This window comes from Paramormyrops kingsleyae, chromosome 9 (genome assembly GCF_048594095.1).
Source record: "Paramormyrops kingsleyae isolate MSU_618 chromosome 9, PKINGS_0.4, whole genome shotgun sequence".
Lineage (NCBI taxonomy): Eukaryota > Metazoa > Chordata > Actinopteri > Osteoglossiformes > Mormyridae > Paramormyrops > Paramormyrops kingsleyae.
This window is the reverse complement of record NC_132805.1, coordinates 33,079,914-33,104,220: the sequence shown is the minus strand read 5'-3', so window position 1 is coordinate 33,104,220 and position 24,307 is coordinate 33,079,914. Positions and strand designations below refer to the sequence as shown.

At 50.8% G+C, this 24,307-nt stretch overlaps 1 protein-coding gene across 14 annotated transcripts in view; it reads left to right on the top strand.

Annotated features, from left to right (window-relative positions):
* Positions 1-24,307, top strand: part of LOC111844242 (intermembrane lipid transfer protein VPS13B) — a 212,138-nt gene that overhangs the window by 68,495 nt on the left and 119,336 nt on the right. For all 14 annotated transcript variants that reach the window (XM_072716822.1, XM_072716827.1, XM_072716830.1 and 11 more), the window contains one exon: positions 22,575-22,690. In XM_072716822.1, coding sequence (XP_072572923.1) covers positions 22,575-22,690 — 116 coding nt within the window. The remainder of the gene's footprint in view (positions 1-22,574; positions 22,691-24,307) is intronic.

Sequence of the window (24,307 nt, the reverse complement as noted above, 5' to 3'; positions counted from 1 at the left end):
CGCAGATCAGCGGGGGGGGGGGGGGCGCGCATCTGCAAACTCGCTGCTTCCGCTGATGACTGTGCTGTCGTCCCTTTTCTCAGTTCATCACTCTTACATGGGAGGTGTTACGTGCTAATCAGTGCAAGGTTGTGTTTTTAAGGTTTGCTGGGGCATTTCTGTGGTGTGTGGTGCACCTGTAGCCGTGTCTGTGAAAGTGGGGGCCTACGCGTTCATTGCACTCTTTAAATCTCACACTTTGTTAGTTGGTGACCAGATGGACTGAGAGCAGCCGAATGCTTTTTACCTCGTGGTGCCCTGTGTTTTTTGTCTTGCCTTTCGCCTTGTGCTCATGGTTGTTACTTATTGACATTCTCATTGACACGGGTCAGAGACCTGCCTATTTATGTTCGATTCCCCCCACCCCCCCCGAATTATTTTCGTTCCACGCATGATCACAGCTGGCGTTCTCATAGCCGATGGTTAATTATTCAAGTCCGCAGTAACCGGCCTTTGCAGATGTGCCCACAGTGTCGAGAGCTGTCTGAACCCCCCCCCCACCACCACCACACTCCCCCCCCACCATTGGTAGTGGAACAAATTGAAGTGTTTCTGGTTGAGAGCAGATAACAAAACACTGCTTTTTGTGGGAGTGATGGGAGCTCATTAGCTTCCTTGTAGCCTTGCTGACCCCCCCTCCCCCCTTCACTAAAAGGTTACCCCCCCCCCCCAACTGCAAAAAAAAATTGTAGGAAAGGATAAAAAACCATTACTGACTGTAATCATAATCATTTAATGTGAAATTCATTAATGTGTATCTGCCCCCATCGTGAGGCAAGGCCAGTAACTAACTAGTTAACTCAGTTATGGTGGGGGGGGGGGGGTTGTTTTTGGGAAAGATTTCTCACCGTTCTCTCGATGTGAAAGAGGCGTGTAATTAATGGAATCAGCCAGTAGGAACTGGAGCTGCGAGGCTGACTGCGATGGAATGTGACACCCCCGGCCCGGTCTTCTCCCCTCCCCCAGAGTCCAAAGTCCTGCTCGGGCCTGACTGTCAGACCCCCACCCCGGCTCTGGTGTGAGAAAGTGGCTGGCAGGCATGCAGCTCAGTACCCCCCCCCCTATCGCATCGTGCAGTATAAACGCTGGGATGCTTAGGTGGGATCAGGGCTGTTTCCATGGCTACTGTTTCTTCAAAGCAGCTCTCTGCCAGCATTCCCCCCCCCCCCCCCCCAGGCATGGCCATGTGATGAATTACAAGAGGAAGGGAAGTTTTCCCTCTTGATTGGCAGCATAATCTACCGGGGTAGATAAAGCCCCTTCCCTAGTGAGATGCTATCCATCAGTGGGGGGGGGGGGACCAGCGGTGTCAACAGGCACTGTGATTGATAAAACAATCCGTTTGCGGAGCTGATAGCGTCAGCGGTGAACCAGCCCGGAGGGACGCTGATAACAGATGGCTCCCTCTAGCGGTGTCCCTCAGGGCCGTGCCGCCACTTTCCCCCACCCGTGTGTCACTACTGGGGCACGTTTCACCTGGGCGGCGCCGTCCCCTCATGCTTTCCAGTCAAGAGGTCAGTTGGTTGCCGTCTCCTGGCACAGACGGCTTTCAGCTTCCCGAAAAGTGTGAGGGTGACCCAGGCGAGGACGGGCGCTATTTTGCTGCCCGGCAGTCCTTCCTCCAAACAGCTGGCATCGCACTTTGGCCTCGCCACGCGGCCTCTATTCCCGTCCCACGGCCTCTATTCCCGCCACGCGGCCTCTATTCCCGCCACGCGGCCTCTATTCCCGCCCCGCGGCCTCTATTCCCGCCACGCGGCCTCTATTCCCGTCACGCGGCCTCTATTCCCGCCCCGCGGCCTCTATTCCCGCCACGCGGCCTCTATTCCCACCACGCGGCCTCTATTCCCGCCCCGCGGCCTCTATTCCCGCCACGCGGCCTCTATTCCCGCCACGCGGCCTCTATTCCCGCCACGCGGCCTCTATTCCCGTCCCGCGGCCTCTATTCCCGCCACGCGGCCTCTATTCCCGTCCCGCGGCCTCTATTCCCGCCCCGCGGCCTCTATTCCCGTCCCGCCTCCCGATGCTGCTGTCTCTGAGTCTGCTGATCTTCACACTCTGCTGACTTTGAGCTTCCGACGCATCCTTAAAATGCTCGGTTCCTTACACATGTTTGCTGTAGATGCCGTGCCAGATGCGCTTCTGGGCCTTGTAAGACAAATGGTGAGATGAAACAGGACATCCGAGCATTGCGGTCCCTGCAGATCTGCTCGACCATAACTCCAGGCCGAGGTTCCAGCATCTTTTCCCCTTCATCATTTATCATGTAAATGTCTGCTGGAAGAAGACCTTTCCTGCCTGTTATACTAAAGCATGGACCACATGGTCATCTGTCTGCCAGTGAGAGAACAAAATATTTAATGTTAGGTGGACTTTGTTTATAGGTGGAGTCCTGGTTAATACGGTGTCATTATTGAGCATACGCAGAGTTTGATTGGTCAGTGATGGATGTCAGGATTTATCCAAGAAATTCATCACATTCTATGAAAGTGCTTGTCCTTCCACTATTTAGTGTACAGACATATGTCATTTTTTTATACATGGTGGGATTTTGAATGTGGTCATTTACATTCTGTAAATAAGACAACTGGCATGAAGTTGGTATCACCCCCCCCCCCCCCCCCCCCGAAAAAGCATGCTGTCATCAGAGCCTGCTTTTCCACCTCTAACTGGCACGGTTGTGTCCTTGAGCTCATACTGTGGCTGAGAACATTTAGGATTATAATCAATCTTAGGAGTGAAATCTACCGCGGCTGACGACGGTAATACGTCTCCCAGCACATTCCATCTCGTCACTTGGTCTCTTTAAGAGCCTGTGGTCCTACCCCCCTCATATATACCTATAACTATATTCTTGTTTATATGTGTTTTCCAAGCCCATGTTTCTGGGAGTGGGGGGGTCTCGACAGCATGTCATTTTTCAGCTTCCTGGGATGTTTTCCTCCCAACTCTAAATAAAAGCATCTCTGAAGAAAGGCATGCCAGGTTCAAGATCTTCGGTTTTCTGCTGCAAGTTCCCGGACTTCCCTCTGTCCTGAGTACAAAGAGCTGGGGCTCATCGCTTCCCCGCCACCCCTCTGTCCCCACATCCTGCTGGGAATCAGTAGCCTTACTGCTGGTAGTCCCTAAATGGGATGCACCTGGCCCTACGTCTGTCCTCCTCGTGAAACAGTTGTTTGCTATTTGGGCCCTCTGTTTTTCTGCTGTCTGCAGACGGCCTTAATTGACAACAGAGCCCAGAGCTATGGCACGGCGTATTAAGGGGATGAGTCAGTCCATGCCACAGTGCTTTTCATCCCCGCAAGCGGGCCGGACCGTCCCTGGCTCTGTCTGCGTTTATAGGCTCTTTGTTTGTATTTGTGTGCTCGGTACCCAGCGTCTGTCTGCCGTGGAAAGCGGATACTGCTGAGAACCTTAATGGCAGCACGAGGGTGCCACGCTGATGCTGGAACTTCTGGACGTCTTGCCCCAGCAAACCCCCCCCTCCCGCGGCTCCCTGTCACGGAGAGATTGAGGTCCAGGGAGTTCATGGGTGGTTCAAACCGTAGCCGCGTGCTTCGGCAGACTCTCATCTTCTCCTTTATAACCCCCCCCTGACCTGTGGCTGTGGCCACCCCGGTGGTAGCGGTGCCGTGCCCGGCCCGCGGTGGTCCCGTCCCGTCCCCATGACACGGACCATCAGCAAGCGGTGGAGGGCTGAGCGGGGGGGCGGCTGACCCCTGCTCCTGAGTGGACCTTGATTTAATGCCCCTGTGCTGCCCGTCCCTGTAAATCCTGGCCCACTACCCTCCTCGCACCACTGACCTGCCATTTCATGCGCCCCCCCCCCCCCCCCCCCTCATAAACATGGCAGGCGCACACGGGCCAGGAATGTTGATGGAGGAGAGTAATGGGTGCAGACTTGAGAGATGATGGCCTCTGAGGCCGGAGCTGTCGGTGGGAGGTTGGGGGGGGGGGCTCAAGCTTGCCTCTTGGGCAGCCTGAGCCTTCCCCTTTGCTACGTGCTGATGTCGAGCCTCTGTACTTTGTTACTCCAAGTTTATTTCCCTACACTGTCTGATTTAAATTGATAATTTACATTATGACACCTGCAGGGAAGAGAGACACTCTATGGCAGGAGTATAGTTCTGGCTGAAAAGTTCCAGGAACTTTGTGCTGAACACAAAGGTGACAAAATAAGTTTCTAATGCTGCACATTTTTTCCCTCTCTTTTACTCTATTCTTTTCATCCCTTGTGTCATGTTTTCTTATATCACAGCACAAAGCATGACTGTAAAACAGAATCATGTCATGACTCATGTGCGTACAGGGGTTAGCGTGACATCAGATCTATTTATGAAATCAGGGCGAGACTCGAAAATGATCTGCCCATTATGGGGATTAATAACGAAAACATTCAGCAGTGAAACGTGATCTGATGTTTCCAGAGTAATATCTGAATATACTGTAGAATTTTTTTGTTGGTGCACATGTAGGTTGTTGGTGGGATCCAGCCAGATGTCAGACACACTTCTGTGGGTCGGGTTCAGCCGGGACTCAGGGCCTGTACCTTAGGGCCCCAAATCTCCCACCTGACGGCACGGGCTCTGGTATGCCATGATGGACAGACAGCCCCAGCCCAACTCCCCCATGAAAGAATGCCAGGGCAATAACAATCACGTAGGGTTGTGAATGGTGGGGGCTGGGTGGGGGGTCTGCCTTCAAGATGAGAGCGATAGAGCCATCAAAATCTTCAGAGCTGCACAAAATAGTGCCTAATTTAGAATCCGTGTTGTAAGCGACTAACTGGCAGTTAATTTACCTTTTTTTAATGTGATTGAACACAAGATGAAAGGAGAGGGGGCCTGTGGGGTTGCTGGGGGGTGTTTAGCTGAAAAGGTCTGTGGAGATTTGGAGCAGACGGAACCACAAAGGCCCTGGTCCGTCGGTCGCAGTGGAATCCACCTGGGTAAATGGTTCGAAATGCTTATACAGGAAGCAGCAGGGCCTGGGGGGGGGGGGGAGGGGGGCAGACAGGTCCCCCCCCACGGCAGGGGAAGTCATTAAAGGGTCATTACCACCATCATCTGTCCCCTGGATTTCTCTCACTGGGTCTCCTGCACGAAGAAGACCGGCGACTAGATCAAGGTGCAGGAACAGAGTATGGAGCATTCATGTGGGGGGGGGGGGATGGATGATGGAGGTAGTCAGAATACCCCTCATTTGTATAGCACATGACAGATGTGGTGGGGGGGGGTCACTTCAGACCAGGTGCAGACACTAAATCCAGCATCAGCCTTAACAAGAAATCAATTATGTGCTTCTAGCCTGTGTGTTGGGGGGTTGGGGTTGGGGGGGTTGTTTATTTCCTTGTCTCTCCCCTCATCTTGATTTTGTCTGGTTCGTGCTGCTAGTTTTCAGCTTGTCTTCAGGAAGCCCGATTTCTTTAGTGGAATTTTATTTGAATCAATTGCCCAGAAAAGAAATGTTGCATTAAGGGAAAATTCAAATGTGCACCATGATCCTCTGGTGGTTTAATGAATAGTGTTGAGTAATGAATTACACTTAGTCTGGAATGATTAACCTGCACCTGTTTATAATGGTCAACAGTGCTTTCACTGTGAAACACACAATTTTTTTTTTTTTTTTTTTTTTTTACGGTTGTCTAAATTCCTCACAATGTTTTATGTAGACCTAGACGAAGGTTCCCTAAGGAGATGCATGTAATTGCTGACAAGGTTATTTTCTGTGAAAGGCAGTGAAGTACCCACTGAAATATGAAGATTAATTACGTTTGAGGTAGGTATACGCGTCTGACTTTGGGGGGGCGGGGGGGGGGGTAATTTTCCGTGCTTTTGGGAGTCACAGATTCCGTCTCTAGCAGTGATCACAGGGCTTTCGTTCCCTACCCCCAAAATCTAGCGTGTAGCATAGTTACTGTTTTGCCTGCGTTACTCAGACTGTAAGCAAAGGCCGGAGCTGGTGGGTCGTGCCTGCTGGCGTGAACTGCAGACACCACTGGAAGGCCGGAGCTGGTGGGTCGTGCCTGCTGGCGTGAGCTGCAGACGCCACTGGAAGGCCGGAGCTGGTGGGTCGTGCCTGCTGGCGGGAGCTGCAGACGCCACTGGAAGGCCGGAGCTGGTGGGTCGTGCCTGCTGGAGTGAACTGCAGACGCCACTGGAAGGCCGGAGCTGGTGGGTCGTGCCTGCTGGCGTGAGCTGCAGACGCCACTGGAAGGCCGGAGCTGGTGGGTCGTGCCTGCTGGCGTGAGCTGCAGACGCCACTGGAAGGCCGGAGCTGGTGGGTCGTGCCTGCTGGCGTGAGCTGCAGACGCCACTGGAAGGCCGGAGCTGGTGGGTCGTGCCTGCTGGCGTGAGCTGCAGACGCCACTGGAAGGCCGGCCAGCACCATATGTCATAATTGAGGTGCTGCAACCAGCTGCTCTGGAATGACTTTCCCAGTTTGATTAAATGGGGAATCAGAGTGATGAATGACTCCTCTGGTTTTTCATGTCCACACTGGCTCTCGTGGTTTGTCCTTCCCCACCGGCACCTCTCAGCCCACTCTGATTGCTTGATTGTTTTTTGGCACACTCTCTCTACGTATACGTTGTCTTTCCTCCTTCCCCTCAGCTGTCGTCCACCCAATGCACGTGTGTATCTCTCTTTTTTAATGCCATTCATTCCTTCGCTTCCTCATCCCTCCTGCTGTGGGTTGACCAGTTTCTTGACTGAATTGTCTTGGCTTGTTAAGCTCACTACCTGTAAATCGAACACTACTGACAGTCTAACCAATTTTTACAGTGGGTTTTATCCTGGAATAGGTAACGAAAGTTCATCTCTTGGGATTACAATCATTTTCCTACCTGAATCTTGTACCTTTAATGAAATAGTTTTGCTCTTTGTAGGGTGGATATTGATAAATTGGACCAATTTATGAAATTTGGCTTTCTCATTTTATAAATATGATCCAAATTATAAATATTAAAACAAAAGTATTATTATAAAGCTCCAGAACTAAGTTTAAGTTTATAGACCACAGAGGTGTAAACATAGAATATCAGAACACATATGTGTCTACAGCTTCTCTTCCCTTCTTTTTTTGTTTAAATACCTCTGGTCTTCGATTCCTCCACATATTAATTGTAATCCTGTACTCTTGAATACATAGCTTTCAGTTAGTTAATTTATTTATTAAGGCTAATATACCAGCGAAATTTAAAAAACGCACAAAGCATGAAGACAGAGGCCCGTGGAGCGCAGTACATTACTGCTCGAACCCCCACTCACATTCAGAAGTCAGCCTCTGCAGTTTATGGACAGCGAGACCCCCGGATGAAACATCAGCTTGATAAACACCAGTTGGCGGTTGGAACGCGTGCGAAGCCTTTAACGTGTGCGGTTGTCGATTTAAAGTGCGAGAGTAATTAACAGCAGCTTTTGAAGTGCGGTGCGCACACTCAAGCGCGTCTCAGCCCAAGTGTGTTTCTAACTGCATTACAGGATGGCAGGACCGGTGTGCATATTGCAGCTGCTGTTACCATGGCGACGCACAAATATACCAAGTACAGAAATTTAAAAACTCAAAAGTATTTGAAAACCATGGCAATTGTTTTCACAGGAACATGTTGTAAAAGGTCTCCTCTGTGGGAGGGGGTCTGCGTGTTTGAGGAGTTAATGGCTGCAGCTCTATTTTTAGTTAAGATGTTGACAGGACGTCACCATCAGAGACGCGGGCGGTCCCTCTGCTCCGCATTGCCCGCTGTCCACGCCGCGCCAGCCCTCGGCTTCCCTGTCCTCCTCACCATATGCACCTTCATCACCTCTGTGAAAACGGACGTGCAGGGCATGCGGCAGGGCATGCGGCAGGGCATGCGGCAGGGCATGCGGCAGGGCATGCGGCAGGGCATGCGGCAGGGCATGCGGCAGGGCATGCGTGTGCAGCCTGAAGTCAGCCGTCCCTCTGTGAAACCTGCTTCTCCGCTGCGGTGGAGCCCCCATTATAATCTGCAACCTCAGGTCGCCTTGCGTCTGAGCCCAATTCTGCTAAAATGGTTACCCCACCCCCGAATGTTTGCTTTGACGTATATAATGGTTGGCGTTTCACTCGGGTGGGTATAAGAGACTGGGAAAACCCTGCAGACAGTAGAAGGCTGCAGCAATGATTTTCCTTTCCCCGCTATTTTTAGCTAGTTATCCTTTCTGTTTAGTTGCATTCAAAAGTACAGTCATAACAATTAAGGGTCTGCTTGTGCACGTCGCGGACTAACAGGCCGAGGTGAGAGTTGGGTGGTCCAAGTGCCGCTCTCTCGTGTCCATTTTTTAAAAAAAAGTTTGTTTGACATGTTCCAGCCTTAATCTTTTGTGTTATTTCCTGCTCTACTTACGCTTGTATATGCTGTCGCGATCCGGAATTGTTCTCAGGCAACCTGTGTCTCCGGCCCCCACGTAGCGAGCGAAGACACACTGACCTTTGTCAATTTCTTGTGACATCACTGCCCCCCTGTGGCCAGCATCCTCGCTCCTTCCCTGTCTCTCTTGTTGACGTCTGTCCTCAGCTGATTTACAGGCGTGAAACGTATGAAGACCCAGGGAGTGCAATTTTTCCTGTTTTTTATAAATATAAGATTTTGTAACTATATATGTAACTATGTATATATTCCCCCCCCATACACCCAGATTGAGGCTTAAACTTCAGACTTGTAGACGCTGCAGAAAGTAAAGTAATATTGCTCTTAATCTTTCTGGGGGCCCGAATGTGTTCATACTTCCATACAAATGACAGAAATGCACTTCTGTAAGAGCCGGCTGCAGAGTCTGTGTCTCTTGTTCCACCATCTTTCTGTAGCCATGAGGGACTTTTGGCTTCTGGCTCGATGCCCCCTTCAGTGCTGTGTTTCAGGGACTGTGGGTGAAGGACCTCCGAGGGGCCCGTCCTGGCTGATAGCCGTAGCGCCGAACTGTCCCTGCCTGATCTAACTGTAATAATAACAATGGCAATAATGATAATGATAATAAGCATGACGGGTAGGAGAAGCTGATGGCTGCTGATGTGGTGATTCTGTGATATCGGTTTGTATAAAATCAGCCATAACCTTCAGTGAGCCTCAGCTTGTCTGACTAAATTTCATATCTGAGGGGTGGGTGAGGGGGGGGGGATCACTATCTGCTCAGTCAGGAAAAGTTCAAGAGAATTCTAACAGAGATCAGGGTACTTGCACTGCTGTCTCCCAGCAGGTGGGTCATTCAGAAATGTCCAGCTGTAGACGGGGACGGCTGTGTGGAGTTACGTGATGCAGTGCGGAGCAGTGTGAGCTTGTGGTGCAGGTGGAGCTTGGCCGGCTCGTGTGTGTGTGTGTGTGTGTGTGTGTGAACCCACACATGAGTGTGTGCCCACGTGTGCGCGGAGGGAAGGTAGGGCAGCGCAAACCTTTCCCTCCCCTAATTGCATTGTTTATCTTCGCTACGATACCGATGCAGTAATCTGTTGCTCAGTCACCACGAGAGCCAAGATGTAAATCTACTTTTAAAAAGAAATGTTTCAAACATTTACATTCCGCCTTTATTTAAATGCGAGCAGGGAGCCGGCCAGCTGGAACACGCGGCGGCAGCGGTGGGCGTGCGCACGCACGCGAGCGCTCCCCGACTCACCAGGCCGCTCCCGTGTCTGCCTGGTGCATACGTGTGCGCCTCCCTTAAACACGGAGGGCGAGATTTCCGTAAGCGGGCCCAAAACGGAGAAGAATGTCGGCTGCTCAGAGGTCCTCTCCACTGCAAATAAATATTTGGTGATGACAATGCTGGAGGATACTTTAAACACTGCAAGGGTAATTTTCTACTCAAATAAACCTTATTGCCGCAGCGGGGGCACAGATGTGCCGGTCTCTGCGGGCCACGGCGGAGCAGGTTAGGGGGAGGGGGCTGCTTGGCACAGTGGCTTTCGCTTTGCAAAGAGGTACGGCGAAGCAGTGGGGCTCAGCCGTTATGTGGCTGTGAGGATTATTTGCAGTGGATGCAAATGTCTGTAAAGGGCCTTTGGGATTCTCTACTATGTGTTTAAGATTTACAAGTTTTGAAGCTTTGCATTTGGTTTTAATCGATTAGTTCAGTTATTGTGGATTGTCATCAATCTGTCTTCCAACTGTTATCCTGTGCAGGATTGCTGTATGTGGGGTTCAAATCCTCTGGTTTCCTCCTACAGCTCAAAAATGTGAGGTTTAGCCAGCTGGCATCTCTGAGTGTCCCCTTGTGCGTTCAGGGTGTCCCCTGCGCTGGAGAAGGGGATGAGGGACAGGGATAGGGAAGCGACGCGATGTGGAGTCACAGACTGCGTTCTGCCCCCCCGCCACACCGCGATCGCGCTCTCAGTCCGCAGCGCCGTCCCTGTCCCCAGGGTTACCCCCGCCAGAGCCCCCAGCTGGGTACGCTGGCCCCAGGGCCTGTGAAATGAGCTCACTAGGACTCCCTGGGTGGGGCCCAAGGATTCAACTCAAGACAGACACAGCATGTACCTATTTAAACAGGCTAATGTTTTTTTTTTATTATTTATAACACTCGTCAACATTTTTTTCCACACTAATCAAAACAGGTGAATCGTACAGTATGTTTTTTGTGCTGAATGTCTGTTTCTCTATCACGCAAAGATTTTGAGTGACACCAACTTAATGCTTTATGTGTGTTTACAGAATATAAGAATGGTGGAAGCGACTTGTCTAAAAGGCAGAAGTGTATGATTTTTGCTGTTGTACTTTTGCTGAACATCCTTCTTAAGGGTCCAGCCGAAGACTCCACTTGCCTTGATATAGTTTTTTTGCCGTATCAGAGAGAGCGGGATCTCATCTCAACATATATTACAGTCTGTAAACTCTGGCAAAACAGACTTGCAGTATTTGCAATAGAGCCTAAAAATGACTGGGTGCATTTCTGAAATCAGTGTTAAAAAGCTCATAAAAGACAATCCATAGTAGTTCTGTGACAAAATTCTTGTTGATCTGTGTAATAGTTGGGTCAGTGTTCACATTCTGTGTTATTTCCTCATCCTGGTTTGTTCTAGCAAGCTGTTACTTTGGTCCCCGCGTAGTGAGTGATGCCACACTGATAGTGTGACCACCTACTCCATGTCAGGGGGGGGTCGCTATGAGCTATGACTGTGCAAACTACCATTTCTACCATTTCAATTAAACAGACCTGGATTTTACTTAAGCGCTGGGTTCTTGCTGTGTGCTGATTGGTCAGTCTCCTGTGATCATGCATGTGTCACTAATGTTAATGTGAAACAGCTGGATGAGTCTTTCAGTCAAGGAAACAAACCAGTAAAAGTGCAAGACGAGCCAAATAATTTAGCCGAGCACGGGAGCTTTTCAGCTTTAAAGTAGTTTGTCCTTCCTGACATGGATTAGATGGTCACCCTATGCACTGACCTTTGCCAATTTCTTCTGACATCTATTCTCTGTACCTCCCGGCTCTGTCCCTCTCTCCATGTTTCTCCCTCTCTCTCCATGATTTCACCAGACATCTCCCTCCTCCTCTGTCCATACTGTCCGCCTCAGCCTTTTGGATTTTTATGTGTTATTTGATTTAGCTTCCTTCCTTTCGATTAAATGGGATGTGATTTAGCGCTTCTGAAGCCTCAGATCCTGGCGCTTCTCTAATAACAGGGACTTAGGCCCCGTATTTCATGGCAGCCCGTCGTACCGCCTGAGGACGAGCGACCAAGCCCAGTCTGCAGGGCTGCTCGCTTATCAGATTTGTCTTGCCGGAAGGTGTATTTTTTATTTAAAGATGCCTTCCTGTTTCTCCCACAGCATGATAATAAATAATGATGGTAAAATCATAACGACCTAATCGCAACATTGCATAAATAACGTTCAAAGCGTCTCGTAACTGCAGCAGTATTTTAAGTTTGCTCTGGTCATGACACCAGTATCTAGTCTTCCTTTTGGGCATTAAATTCATGCATAAAGTGGTTTCAGCTTTTTTTTATATTCCTCACAAACATAAAGTGAATTTATGGTCTTGTTTACCTTTTGACCTTCTCATCAATTCTTCTTTTGTCTTCGTAAACCTTTATCAATTTTTTAAACTGACCTGGTATTTGCTGTGGTCAGTCTGGCAATGGGGCAGCTTTACCCTCATAGTTTGAGGGTGACTGTTCGTCAGTCCTGCCTTTTACAGTTGGACCCACGGCCTTCGTGTGAATGTGCTATATTAGGGCCCACCAGCAGTCAAGCGGTGAAGGCTGTGCTGGTGCTGGCGGCTGTGCTTGTGGTGGTGGCAGTGGCTGTGGTGGTGGCGGCGGCTGTGCTTATGGCGGTGGCGGGTGTGGTGGTGGCGGTGGCGGCTGTGCTGGTGGCGGCTGTGCTGGTGGCGGCTGTGCTGGTGGTGGAGGCGGTGGTGGCTGTGCTGGTGGCGGCTGTGGTGGTGGTTGCGGTGGCGGCTGTGATGACGGAGGGTTACAGTATTGCCAGAAATATGTGCAGAGGAAATGATGTCATCATTTTTCTCTTGCCTTTATCAACAGTAGGTATGACTGTGCAGCTGACACAACGCCAAATGTTTGCCCTGATCCAGAAAGGTTACTGCATGCAGCATTGACTGAGATTGCCTCAGTAAAGTATCATATTGCATAAAAGGGGGGGGGTTACTGTGTAAATGTCTTGGGAAACATTATGATTTCATTAATAGGATAAAAGGTTGGAAGCCTAATTCGATGTGGTTTCATTCAGTGGATTCTCCGTTCGCAGGAGAATTACTTCCATGGAAATTATAGCATGGAGGAAAAGTGAGATTAAATCAGGCGTGATCTGAACGTGGTCCATGTGAGCTTTGTGGTCAGGAGGTGTGCTGCCGCAAGCACCCCCCCACACTCGACTTGGGTCTCCACTTCATCCTGTTTATCAGTACATGTTTCAGTCAGTAAAGAGCCTCGACCGCAGCACCCAAGACCTCTGCCGAGTTCACGTTCAACCGCCACGCGCTCGGCCATTTGGACAGCTCCTTACGCTTCCTGTCATGCTGTATCTGTGGGACAGGAAGGGAGAGAAATTTATTTACAGAAGAAAAACATGGAGATGGCCAACAGAATGGCTGGCGTGGAGAGAAGCGGCCCGGGAGAGGCTAATGGGACGGCCTGCCGGCCAGAGATGTAATCGGGGTCTGGAGGCTTTCGGCACAGGTCATTCATGGGTGAGCCAGGAGCCCTATGCTGTATCCCACTCCCTGCGCCCCACTTTGGGCGTGCAGAAGGGTGGGGTGGGCCTGCCCCCAACCCCCTCTGTGTGCTGTCAGGCGCAGTACCCCTAAGACTGGGGAGGAGGTTATTTTGATTGGATAATCTATACCTCTTAGATGGAACCCTACAGCGTCCTCAGGCTCTGCCCTGTTTCTCAGAATGCCTGTTCTTTGCTGTTGTGTCATAGCCAGAGTACCAAATGACTCGGGGGTGGGTGTCAGTTGCAGCATTCAGAAATTTGGGACAGCTGGGGGATTAGGGTTTCAGCTGAAGCAGTGATACAGGCCTCGTGGCTTCTTACTCTCGAGGAGTAATGAAGTAGAGTCACGATGGGCTGGTCGCAGGGCGCAGCCCAGAGCACAGAATGGCGTGACTCGTTCCTGTGCCTTCTCATGCCTGCGAGATGCCAGCGTTTATTTGAACAGCAGTTCCACTTAACGTTTCTTAAAGTGTTACCAGGATTTATTGTTTAGCTTTCGGTGGGATTCTGGTTTCACGACTGTCCTGCACTTCCAAGGAAAACAAACCCACACCTGAGTGGCGTTTACTGGCTGTATTACGTCAGTGCCGCTGTACAGCGTGTTGGATGCTCCTTTCTGCCCTGCTTTGCATCTGAGGGGCACAGGGGGCACCCATGGCAGCGTGGTGGCATCCCTACTCTTCTGCTTTCATTTTTGGTGGCTCCTCATTTAATTTTCGTGCCTCATTTAAGCACATCTATGTGACAGCATGTCTTCCTGTCTCTGGGAACGAAGTTATTCCTCCTCTCTATGATGTGTTGTGTTTGGAGCGCTCAGATGTTTTGATGAACTGATGGCTCCTCAGAGCGTCAGACCCGACCTGAGGATGGGCAGCGGCGATGCGCTCGGATGTCAGACCCGAGGGAACCGTGCCGGTGTTTGTCAACGTGAGCACGATGAAATGAAAGCACTCCACTCACATTCCTGCACCGTTCCTGTCATTAATTATGGGCCGGAGCCCTGAGAAGAGATCTGGACTTGCCAGTTTATACGTCTGCAGGTGTTTCTGTGAGGTCAGAGGTCACCCTTGGTTTTTATCACGCCGAAGGAAAGGGAGATCTAAGGCGTCGTATCTCACCAGAGAAGAGTGGTGGGGAAGAGGGGGGGGGGGGGCAGATGATTTTGGGAGGATTCTTGGCTGCTCAGTGTCCTTAACACCCCCTCCTCATCACAGCCCCCCCCCGCTCAGATCCTCCCCTTGTGACAGGCTCTGATGATGGCGTGGCTGTCCTGCATGGGGTTCCCGGCTGTGCAGGTGGCCCACGGCCACAGTGGTGTAACTTCCTGTGCCCGGTTGACGGCACGCAGACATAACAGCCGAGATGAGTGCTGCTTTCCAGATCACACACACCCGGGGGGGGCTGGGGAGTGTGTGTGTGCGGATCACCCTGTTTACGCTATGTGTAAGTCATTCGTCTTCAGAAAATACATATCAAACCTTTCAGGCAAACAAATGGCCCTGCATCGCCCTGCCAATATACACTTGGTGAATTTATTTTTTTAAGGCATTTTATGCTTAGTGGTCTTTGCAAGATGCTATCTGCTTTAAACGGTCTGTCACCTGTAAGTCATCTGCCGCTTGAGGTTTGTTGTCGTCTTTTTGGTGGGCATTTACGTTTGTGATCTCTGGTGCACGAGTATCCTGCATGCCCGTGGCTCGTCCCGCTAGTGCCATGCGGTCACCTTGCCCTCATAGTGATCCGTTTTGGCTCCAGCAAGTGTTTCTCAGCGAGCTAAATCGCCCATCACCTCCGCCAAACCACCATGGTGACTGATGAGGTGACATAGTGCTTATATCGCAGTCAGAGCCCTTCAAGGGTTCCTCTCACACCGATAAATCACTGGCTCGTAAGGTGATGCCACGATTTCCCAGCCTGCCTCTGTTCGACCCACTGCACCAGGATCAGGTTGCTACACTTCTTCCTTAGTTGTGCCCCCCGCCCTAAAAGAACAACTGTCTACCCCAGAATGCCAGCAGTTGAAGATGCAGTTATTCACACGTGGCAGCATGGCCTAATGTGGCGCTGCCCGTTGGCACTCTGTGTGTGGTATGACCCAGTACGCACTCAGCCTGCACAGAACATGGGCATAGGTTTGCCTTGTAATCCCCCCCCCCCCCCCATGTGCCAGCTTAATCAACATTAGGCTTTTGGTACCGACTGGCAGCAGAAACACTGTATCTGATCATCTCTTTCTTTACTGAGAAGCATATTTATCAGCGTATTAATTTACCAACACCTTCATCTTGTTGTATCAGAATTGCATACATTTTGCACATGGCCAGTTTTATACGTGCAAATTTTTCCCTAATTAGAGCCATAGTCGGGTCTGGCTTAGGGCCAGCGTGCGGCTCAGCAGGCTAAGGCTGTGTGCCTGTAATCAGAAGGTCACTGGTTCAAACCCAGCCTCAGCACGTCTGGGTCCTTGAGCCCTTAACCCCCAGCTCCCTGGGCACCGCTATGGGCGGCTGCCCTTCACAGACAACTTACTCTACAAAGAGCAAGCTGAGGGAGGTGTAAAGACAATAAAGTGTTGATTATTATTATTAACTTGTCTTTCCTCCACAGATTCACCTTTGGGACTTTAAGTCGTTTTTGCCTTAAAATGCTGTGGTGGAATAATCTGCTTTCAGTGACAAGCATGCCTGTCGTTTATATCACGTCCGGTACACCCCTGCCCCCCCCCGCGAAAACACTCCTTTCCTGATTGTCGCCCTGGTGCTGACAGGGGGCGTGTGATTGCCGGGTGCAGGATAAAGCGCCTTTCCTCGTCAACGTTCTTGTTCCGCACATCAAAGAGGCCTTTTGAAGTGTGTTTGGTGTGTATGATATCCGAATCGTCCCTCTGAGGGCCGCGACCCACCCCACCGCCGGAACGCAGGTGATGCCGTCCCAGGCCGCTGCCTTCCACCGTGGCGCGCATGTCACGGCAGGAAGGAGAACTCCACCATAGGCACGTCCTTTTATCTCAAGCTGCTGGATATGTTCAGCTGCTCCTATCGGGGCCACGTGCATGGAAATGGGGGGGGGGGGGGGCGGACAAAACACCGTGTCGCTCATCACCTCGCAATCCGGAGGGCCCCCGTTCCAGCTGCGGGCCCCGCCGGGCCCCCCGGCCCGCCCCATCGACATTGAGCCTGGCCTTGGTGATAAGCGCAGATGGACAGCTGGTCTCACAGACGTGTTCTGATTGTGGTCCCGTATTGGGGGGTGGGAAATTGCAATTATGGCATTAGACTGAAATTGAGACATGAAGGCCTTCCTTAAATAGTCAGAGGGTAACCTTGGATCATTCGGAAACTGCTCATCATGTCTGTGATGTCAGCTTCCTCACGCTATCAAGGTCCTACCTTTTAAAGTTTGATATGCTTAGATCTTCGACCACGACAGGGGAACCTTTCCGGACCGGCCCGGTCCCGCTTCTGCCGAACGGCCCATCCGCGCATCCCCGGCAAATGTGCTCAGCCTGAACCCATTAGCTCAAATTGCTAAATGGTCGAAATGTGCAACCACTTACAGCTGCGGCTTTAAGGAAAGGTAATCTTCAGCGTGCCGCGGGAATGCGGGGGCCGTGTCTTTAAACACGTCTTACCGTTTCCCACGGACATCGTCTTCTTCTGTGCCGGACATTATTTATTATTCCGTGCCGTGCCAGCATGGAGAGACGGGTGTCCGTTAGCGCCAACTCGGACCCGCTAACAAGAAGCGCCGGCAGAGCCAGCAGCTTTACCCGCGCCTCTGCAGATCAGGAAGGAGCCCTGCTTGTTGTTTCAAGCGGGCCAGCTTCCTGTGAGGGACACGGTGTTCAGCTTCTCCATGTGGATCTTTACTGCTTCTGTTCCTTCCTGGATTTCAGATGAGAACCTTAAGAAAAAAATGCTCCCCGTCCCAGTGAATCATACCCGGTCCACTGAAGGCAGATCGCAGCCTGTGCGTGTTTTCCTGCATGTCACATTTTGGGCTGTGGCATCGTTAAGTGCCACCTGGTCCCCGTCTCCTTGGCTCGTTTAATCTGTCAGTGAGCTCGTTTGAGTTTTTCTCCTATCTCAGCTGGGGCCCAGCGCTGCCAGGGGCTCCTGGATGCGCCCTGGTGGGGAGGCCGTGTGCCAAATCAGACTATCCAAGACCCCACGCATGCATTTTCCAGCCCCCAGGGGTTAAATTGTTTGAGGGTGATGCTGTGGTGGCAAACCTCCCCATAAAAATGATGGACTTCCCCCGCTGGTATCCCATCAGGTCTGCTCTGCTACCAGAACTGATCCCACTAATCACAGTCTGCAACGGGTGACCTGTGTCGCTGGGGGACACCTGCATCCCGACTGAAGCACCGGAGAACGCAGGGGAGAGTGCCGATGCATGGCTGCTTCACAGTGTGCTAGTGAAGTGGAGGGGAAAGACAGACATATTTTATTTCTTCCCTGAAAGACTGCGGTTTCGTCCATCTTTTAGCTGCTAATTCTGGTCAGGGTGCCCGGGTGCATTGAGCCTGTCCTGGGCAACGTCGGGCACAAGGCTGGGATACACCCTGGACGGGATGCCAGTCACTGCCGTTTCACTGCACTCAAAAACAAACGGCATCTAATGAGATTTGTCCCGCTCCATTACTAGCTGAGATCCCACAAAGTGTGCCGGGTCACATTACAGTAGGCAGTGGACTTTCTGCCTGCACGAGTCCAATCAGGAAATGCTAGGTTCCCCTATAACAGCACAGATAACAGCTGAAATGGTCTGAATACCGATCCCGCTTTTTGCCATGGCAACATGCGCATTGTGGTCTATTTGCTCTTCTCCGTTTAATTGGTTAATATGGATTTATGAATGCTGGGATGTTCCTTTCCATGCCAATCTTATCAACATCTGGACACAGATAAAGCTCCTCTTGTTCCACGCTGACGCTGGACCTCCAGGGCTACCGGTCATCCTGCATTTAAAGGGTGACGCTCGATGACATGCATGAACCGTGGGTGGAAAGTAATCACATAGGATCCATAGAAAAATTGATGACATCATTGTGTGAACAGATGGCAAAGGATGTTGCTAAGGGGAGAATTTCACTGGCTGGTGTGGGAGCCACTGCCTGCACGATGACAGGTTTGGGTTTGTTGCGGGATTGAAGGGTCTTCATCCCAGTGGCATGATGGACATGCACTGGATGCTGAATTCCAGCAGGAGGGGAGAGACCCACAGGTTCCATTCCTGGGCTGTTTTGCGACCATGTCGTATGGTTGTCTGGTTACTGGGGTCGAGGGCCGAACCAGTTTTTACGTTCGAAGGCGTTTATCAGTCTGGCATTTGATGAAGTGATCTATCAGTTAGATTTCTGGTTGAAGGTGGATCAGGTAGCACTGTGAATTTGTACCAGTGACCAAGCACTCGGCTTTCAGGCCAAGTAGCTGTGCACAGATAGTCACATGGTTGTGTTGCCTTCACTGTCAGTGATTGTGGAGTAACAACTCACAGGATAATCTTCTTCCCTTTATCCAGGGAGCCCCCGGTGGTGAACTCTGGGATTGCTGGTTTTCCTAGCCTGCAGGGGCGGGTGTGTGTGTGTGTGTGTGTGTGGGGGGGGGGGTGGCTTTACATTTCCTGTGAAAGGGATTCAACTCGGGTAACTTGAGTAATAGGCATAAATACAGGTTTACAGGTGTCATTTGTCATATTGGGGAAAATGGATGTTCATGTCACATATAACTAAGTAAGTTTGGCCGGTGAGATTCTTGTATTCGGATCGGATGTAAACTTAAAACCTGCGGTAGCTCAAGCTGCTTTCCATCGCCTTCCTCAGTCTGACGGTGCATAACACCCCCTACCCCCCCGCCCCCCCCCATTACGACCCAGGTGCCTGGAATCACCTACTGAACTGTATGGTTACAGAGACTTCACTGGTGCCACCCGCCTCGCACACAGCTGGTTTACACGTGTGCCCCCCCCCCCACCAATCACATTCCAGCAGCAGGAAGGCCAGGCGTCGGGGGGAGAGCTGCTCGTCTGCGCAGGCAGATGCCAGGTGCGTCTGCATCATCATCGCTGCAGCTGTTACCCCCAAAAGCACATTTTCTCTGCATCATCTGTGTCTGTAGTCCTAAATCTGGCCTTTTCAGTTCCACTCCTTTTTGCCCCCCCCCGAATACCTCCCATCCCCACCCTGTGATGGTTCAAGGCCCCCATTTTAATAGATGTCAGACTGATAGCTGAGTATCCGCTCTGATATCAGTGGGGCTGAATTGCACCCCCCCCCACCCCCCCCTCCCACCTGTGCAGTGGCTGCCGGCTCCCTGACACCTTCTAGTCATGAGCTCATTTGCCCTTTAGCACATGTGCAGTAATGTTTGGTTTTGCTACTTGGCTTCGGTGTTGACCAGAGCCGTCAGAATTTATCCAGCTCGACACTTTCCTGTTTGTTTTTCACACCGACATCCCCCCCCCCCACAGAAGTACAGCTTTGTTCCAGCTGTCACTGTCCCCTTCCTGCCGGTGATTATACGCGTGCCCTCTCTCATGCTGCTCCACACTGTCATTCTGCTCAGGCTTCAGCGAGGCCACCCATCTGGGCCTGACTCCACGGCGTCTTTAGGGCTCTGATGTCAGCCGTGAATAAACACGGGGGGGCATGTGTAGGTTTTAAACATATTTATTTTTCCTCTCCTCCTATTAATCTTGTGCCACGAATGGCAGCCCCTGGACATTAATGGGCCCTTGGTGACAGAGATCTGTGGGCCTGTTTAAGCCTCTGAGAAATTCAGGAGCCAGTTCCGTGTGCAGGAGGCTTCCAGGCGAAGTTAGCAAAACACTTCTGTTATTATTGTCATCACTCGGCCCTTAATCGCCCCACCAGTGCGCTGGTCACTAAAGAATAACACCGGGCGCCTTCCTGGCTTTGATGAGCCGGCCCATCATGCCTTGCTGCTTTAATGGAGCGGAATGTGTCTTCCTGTCAGCCGTTTTGAGTACGACAGCAGTGTGTTTCGTTACAGTGGGGACTGGGGGCTGAAGGGGGGAAGATCTCGAAATTCTAAACGCAGCACTTAGTTTTTACAATGTGTGGTGTTCTGTGAGTGTAAATGTTAAAACAGTCTGTAAATTAAAAAGATTCACCTTCCAACTTTTTATTGTGTGTGTGTGTGTGTGCGTGCGTGTGTGTGTGTGTGTGTGTGTGTGTGTGTGCGCCTCTGTCTGTGTGTGTGTGCGCGCTCAGTACACACTAGCCAGAGCCGTCATGGATATGGCATTGCCTCAGGGCCTGAAATGGAAGATTTGGCACGCGCCAAAGCCCCTCCATGCTTTGAAAGTCATCAGAGGAGCACAATGCTCTCCCCCATATCTTTAGAATGGACTGTTCCACAGTGCGTCAGTGAATTGTGTCTGATCCCAAAGGCATGGTAGTCATTATTGATAGAATCCTAATGCATTACCTCAGGCTCGTATTGTTGGTTAAGATTATTATTTAAGAATAAGCGAAACCCCCGGAAAGGCTTAAGTTTCATAGAGATTTATCAAAAGAAAATGTTATTTTTGGCTTTGCACGACACTCTTTGAACACAATTGGAACAAACTGTGCCCTTGCCGTGTAAACTGAATATGCTGGCGGTGGGTGTGACAGTGTTAATGCTTACTGATGCTTTTTACCAAACCAAAATACTTATGTCTCAGATTTCTTTGCCAGTTTGAAGGAACTTTTTTGTAGTGTTAAAAGTCACTTTGTGTGGCTATCTGCTTCAGTGTGGCTTTCTCAGAGAAGTCTTTTTGTTTTTTTTGTTTTTTTGGTCTGCCAACAATTCTTTTCCATCCATCCGTCCTTCCATTCATCCCTCCATTTTCTAAAACCGCTTGTCCTACTCAGGGTCATGGGAGATCCAGAGCCTGTCCTGGAGGCTATGGGTGCATAAGGCAGGGAACAGCCCAGGATGGGGTGCCAACCCATCGCAGGGCACAAGGCAGGGAACAGCCCAGGATGGGGTGCCAACCCATCGCAGGGCACAAGGCAGGGAACAACCCAGGATGGGGTGCCAACCTATCGCAGGGCACAAGGCAGGGAACAGCCCAGGATGGGGAGCCAACCCATCGCAGGGCACAAGGCAGGGAACAGCCCAGGATGGGGTGCCAACCTACACTCACACACCGGTCACTCACAGTTACTCAGTTACAGGCAGTATGGTAACTCCAATTAACCTCAGCATTTTTTTGGATTGTGGGGGGCAACAGGAATACCCGGCGGAAACCCCATGACGACGTGGGGAGAACATGCAAACTCCTCGCACATAGAACTGTGGCGGAGACTCGAACTCAGATCCCAGATGAGAGGGACAGTGCTAAACACTGCATCCTAAACACTGCATCCTAAACACTGCATCCTAAACACTGCACCAGCATGCCGCCCCCAATTCTTTTCTGTATATACAATTTATTTAATTTCCTTTAATTGTAGGAAGAAACTTCTCCCTTTGTTTCCTGCCAGTTTTGGTCCTGTCCAGCTCTGCCCACGGGAAAGCGGACTGCAGCAGTGACGAGTACTTTTCATTTATAGTCTGTCTGTAGGCCTGTTTGCATACTGAACCGTGTGTGCGTGTGCGTGTGTGTGGGTGTGGGTGGGTGTGTGTTTGCGTGTGTGTGTGGGTCGGTCCACAGGTCAGAGTAAGTAGGGAAGCCAGCACAGAGTCCTTGCCTGACATAAGGGCCTCTTGGTTGCTGGCTACACTGTCTGCTTCCGGAAAATGACACTGGAGCTGCGATCGGAACAGCCGCCGAGCCCATTTTTCCTTCCCTGACTGAGCCAGACAGGAGGCCTAGAATGAAATGACAGATTTTCCTCCTCTGTAAACCAGTACAGTAATACCTAGTGATAGGAGTCATTATGTATGAATTTATAAACATAGATCTTTAGTCATGTGTTTGCTTTTTGGATAAGCCGAGAGTCCGTGTGCAGTTTTGCATATATTACTGGTCCCCGCAAGGGGATACTCAATTTTATAAAAAATCTGTGAATGCAATCAAAAAAACTAAAATAGCCCAAAGTCTTATTTTGTTTGGTTACTTCTGGTTAAGGGTGGGTAAAGGTTAGGGTTACCATGGTTAGGATTAGGGTTATGCCCATATAATTGAATGGAGAGTCCCCACAAAGATATGAATACATGGGCTGTGTTTGTGTGTGTAGTGTGGTAATTATTTGATTTTCTGATTTTGGATGTAAGGGGCTGTTTCCTGATTTCCTTTCAAAGATGAGAGACTTTGACTAAATACAGTATGTAAAGTAAATCCTGATTGGCCGTCTTACAGAGACCCTGATTACCGTGCTTGTTTTCTCCTGTAGGTGCCGTGCTGCTGGTCAGCGTACAGGGCATTGCGGTCAACGTGGACCCTGTCTTTTGCACCTGGCTTCTGCACCAGCCGCAGCGGGGGGGCAGTGGCAGTCGCTCATCCCAGCAGGTAAGTCTCTAGCCTCAGTCCGTCTGCCTCACTCGTCACCTGGCCTCTGCTGAACACCCTGTTTTTCTTATTAATGGCTCGGTCCACAGCGGCCCAATATTTGTTTGACAGACGTCACGGTAGTGACCGTGTGCTAGGAGTGTACCATGCTCATGTGGGAGGGGGGCCCATAGATTGATTTCATGTGTGGTGCAGGTTTTTCCATATATGAGTATGTTTTTGTCCTGCTTTAATATTCGCGGTGGGTTTTATACCTCTTTTCATTCTTTGGGTTTTTGTTCCTTGGCGGACCGAGGGCTTCCAGGGTTGAGCAGAGACGTGTCGACAGAAAGGTGGACGATGTCCTGTGTTTGCGTGGACAAGTTTTGTATTCTTTGCTCTGCACGTGACCTTTTTATGTTAGTTTATTTTTCCCACCAAACTTTTCAGCTGCTCAGAATGGGGGGGCGGTTTGGTTTGAAGGATGGTAGCATGGGATGTGTCCTTGTACTGGATCAGGGCTCCAGTGCTCGCGACTTGGCAAGAACAGATGGAATGAGACCCGCCAGAAGCCCCCCCCCACTCCCTGAAGGCTCGTCTCTTTGAGGACCTTCCCTTGGGGTTCCTTCAGCTCCTAAATTAGGACTTTAAAAAATACCAGCGGTGGTTTTCACACCATTCATATTGTCCATAAATCAAAATATACTTATACATCATGGCTGAGGCCGGATGATCAAAGACAGCCAATATGAAGTTATGCATCAGTATGTCTGGCTATAGCTGCCTCTTTGATGGGAGGTGGGAGGGTGAACTGGAAGCGCAAGCGTGTGCCCCATCATCTGTCCCTGACATCAGCCGGTAAGATGTCCAAAGTAAACAGAGAGAGAAATGTATTGTCAGCAGGTATGTAGAAGGTGTAGCGAGTGACTGGACAGGGATGTGGAAGGTGTAGCGAGTAACTGGCCAAGGATGTGGAAGGTGTAGCGAGCGACTGGACAGGGATGTGGAAGGTGTAGCGAGTGACTGGACAGGGATGTGGAAGGTGTAGCGAGTGACTGGACAGGGATGTGGAAGGTGTAGCGAGTGACTGGAAAGGGATGTGGAAGGTGTAGCGAGCGACTGGCCAGGGATGTGGAAGGTGTAGCGAGTGACTGGCCAGGGATGTGGAAGGTGTAGCGAGTGACTGGCCAGGGATGTGGAAGGTGTAGCTAGTGACTGGCCAGGGATGTGGACACTTTACAGATACTACAGCTTGTGTGTTTTTGCACATGCGATTTTGGACACCGAGCTGGGATCTCGGCGTGGGATGAGCAGTGGAAAGCTCATTAGCTGAGACTCTGTAGACCGGGGGGGATTGCATAACACTGCACCATACTGCTGGGGAACAAGTGGTAAGTGAACCATAATGTGATCTCGCGCGAGGATCGGCACGTCAGACAGGGACCCGAGTTTGTGATGAAACGCAGCAGTGTGTTCCCTTTTTACCGCGGCGTGTCGAATACTGCGCGCCGCCCCTGCCTCACTGCGCGCCGCCCCTGCCTCACTGCGCGCCGCCCCTGCCTCACTGCGCGCCGCCCCTGCCTCACTGCATGCCACTGATGTTCCTGCCATGTCTCTCCAGGCGTCTCCATTGACAAG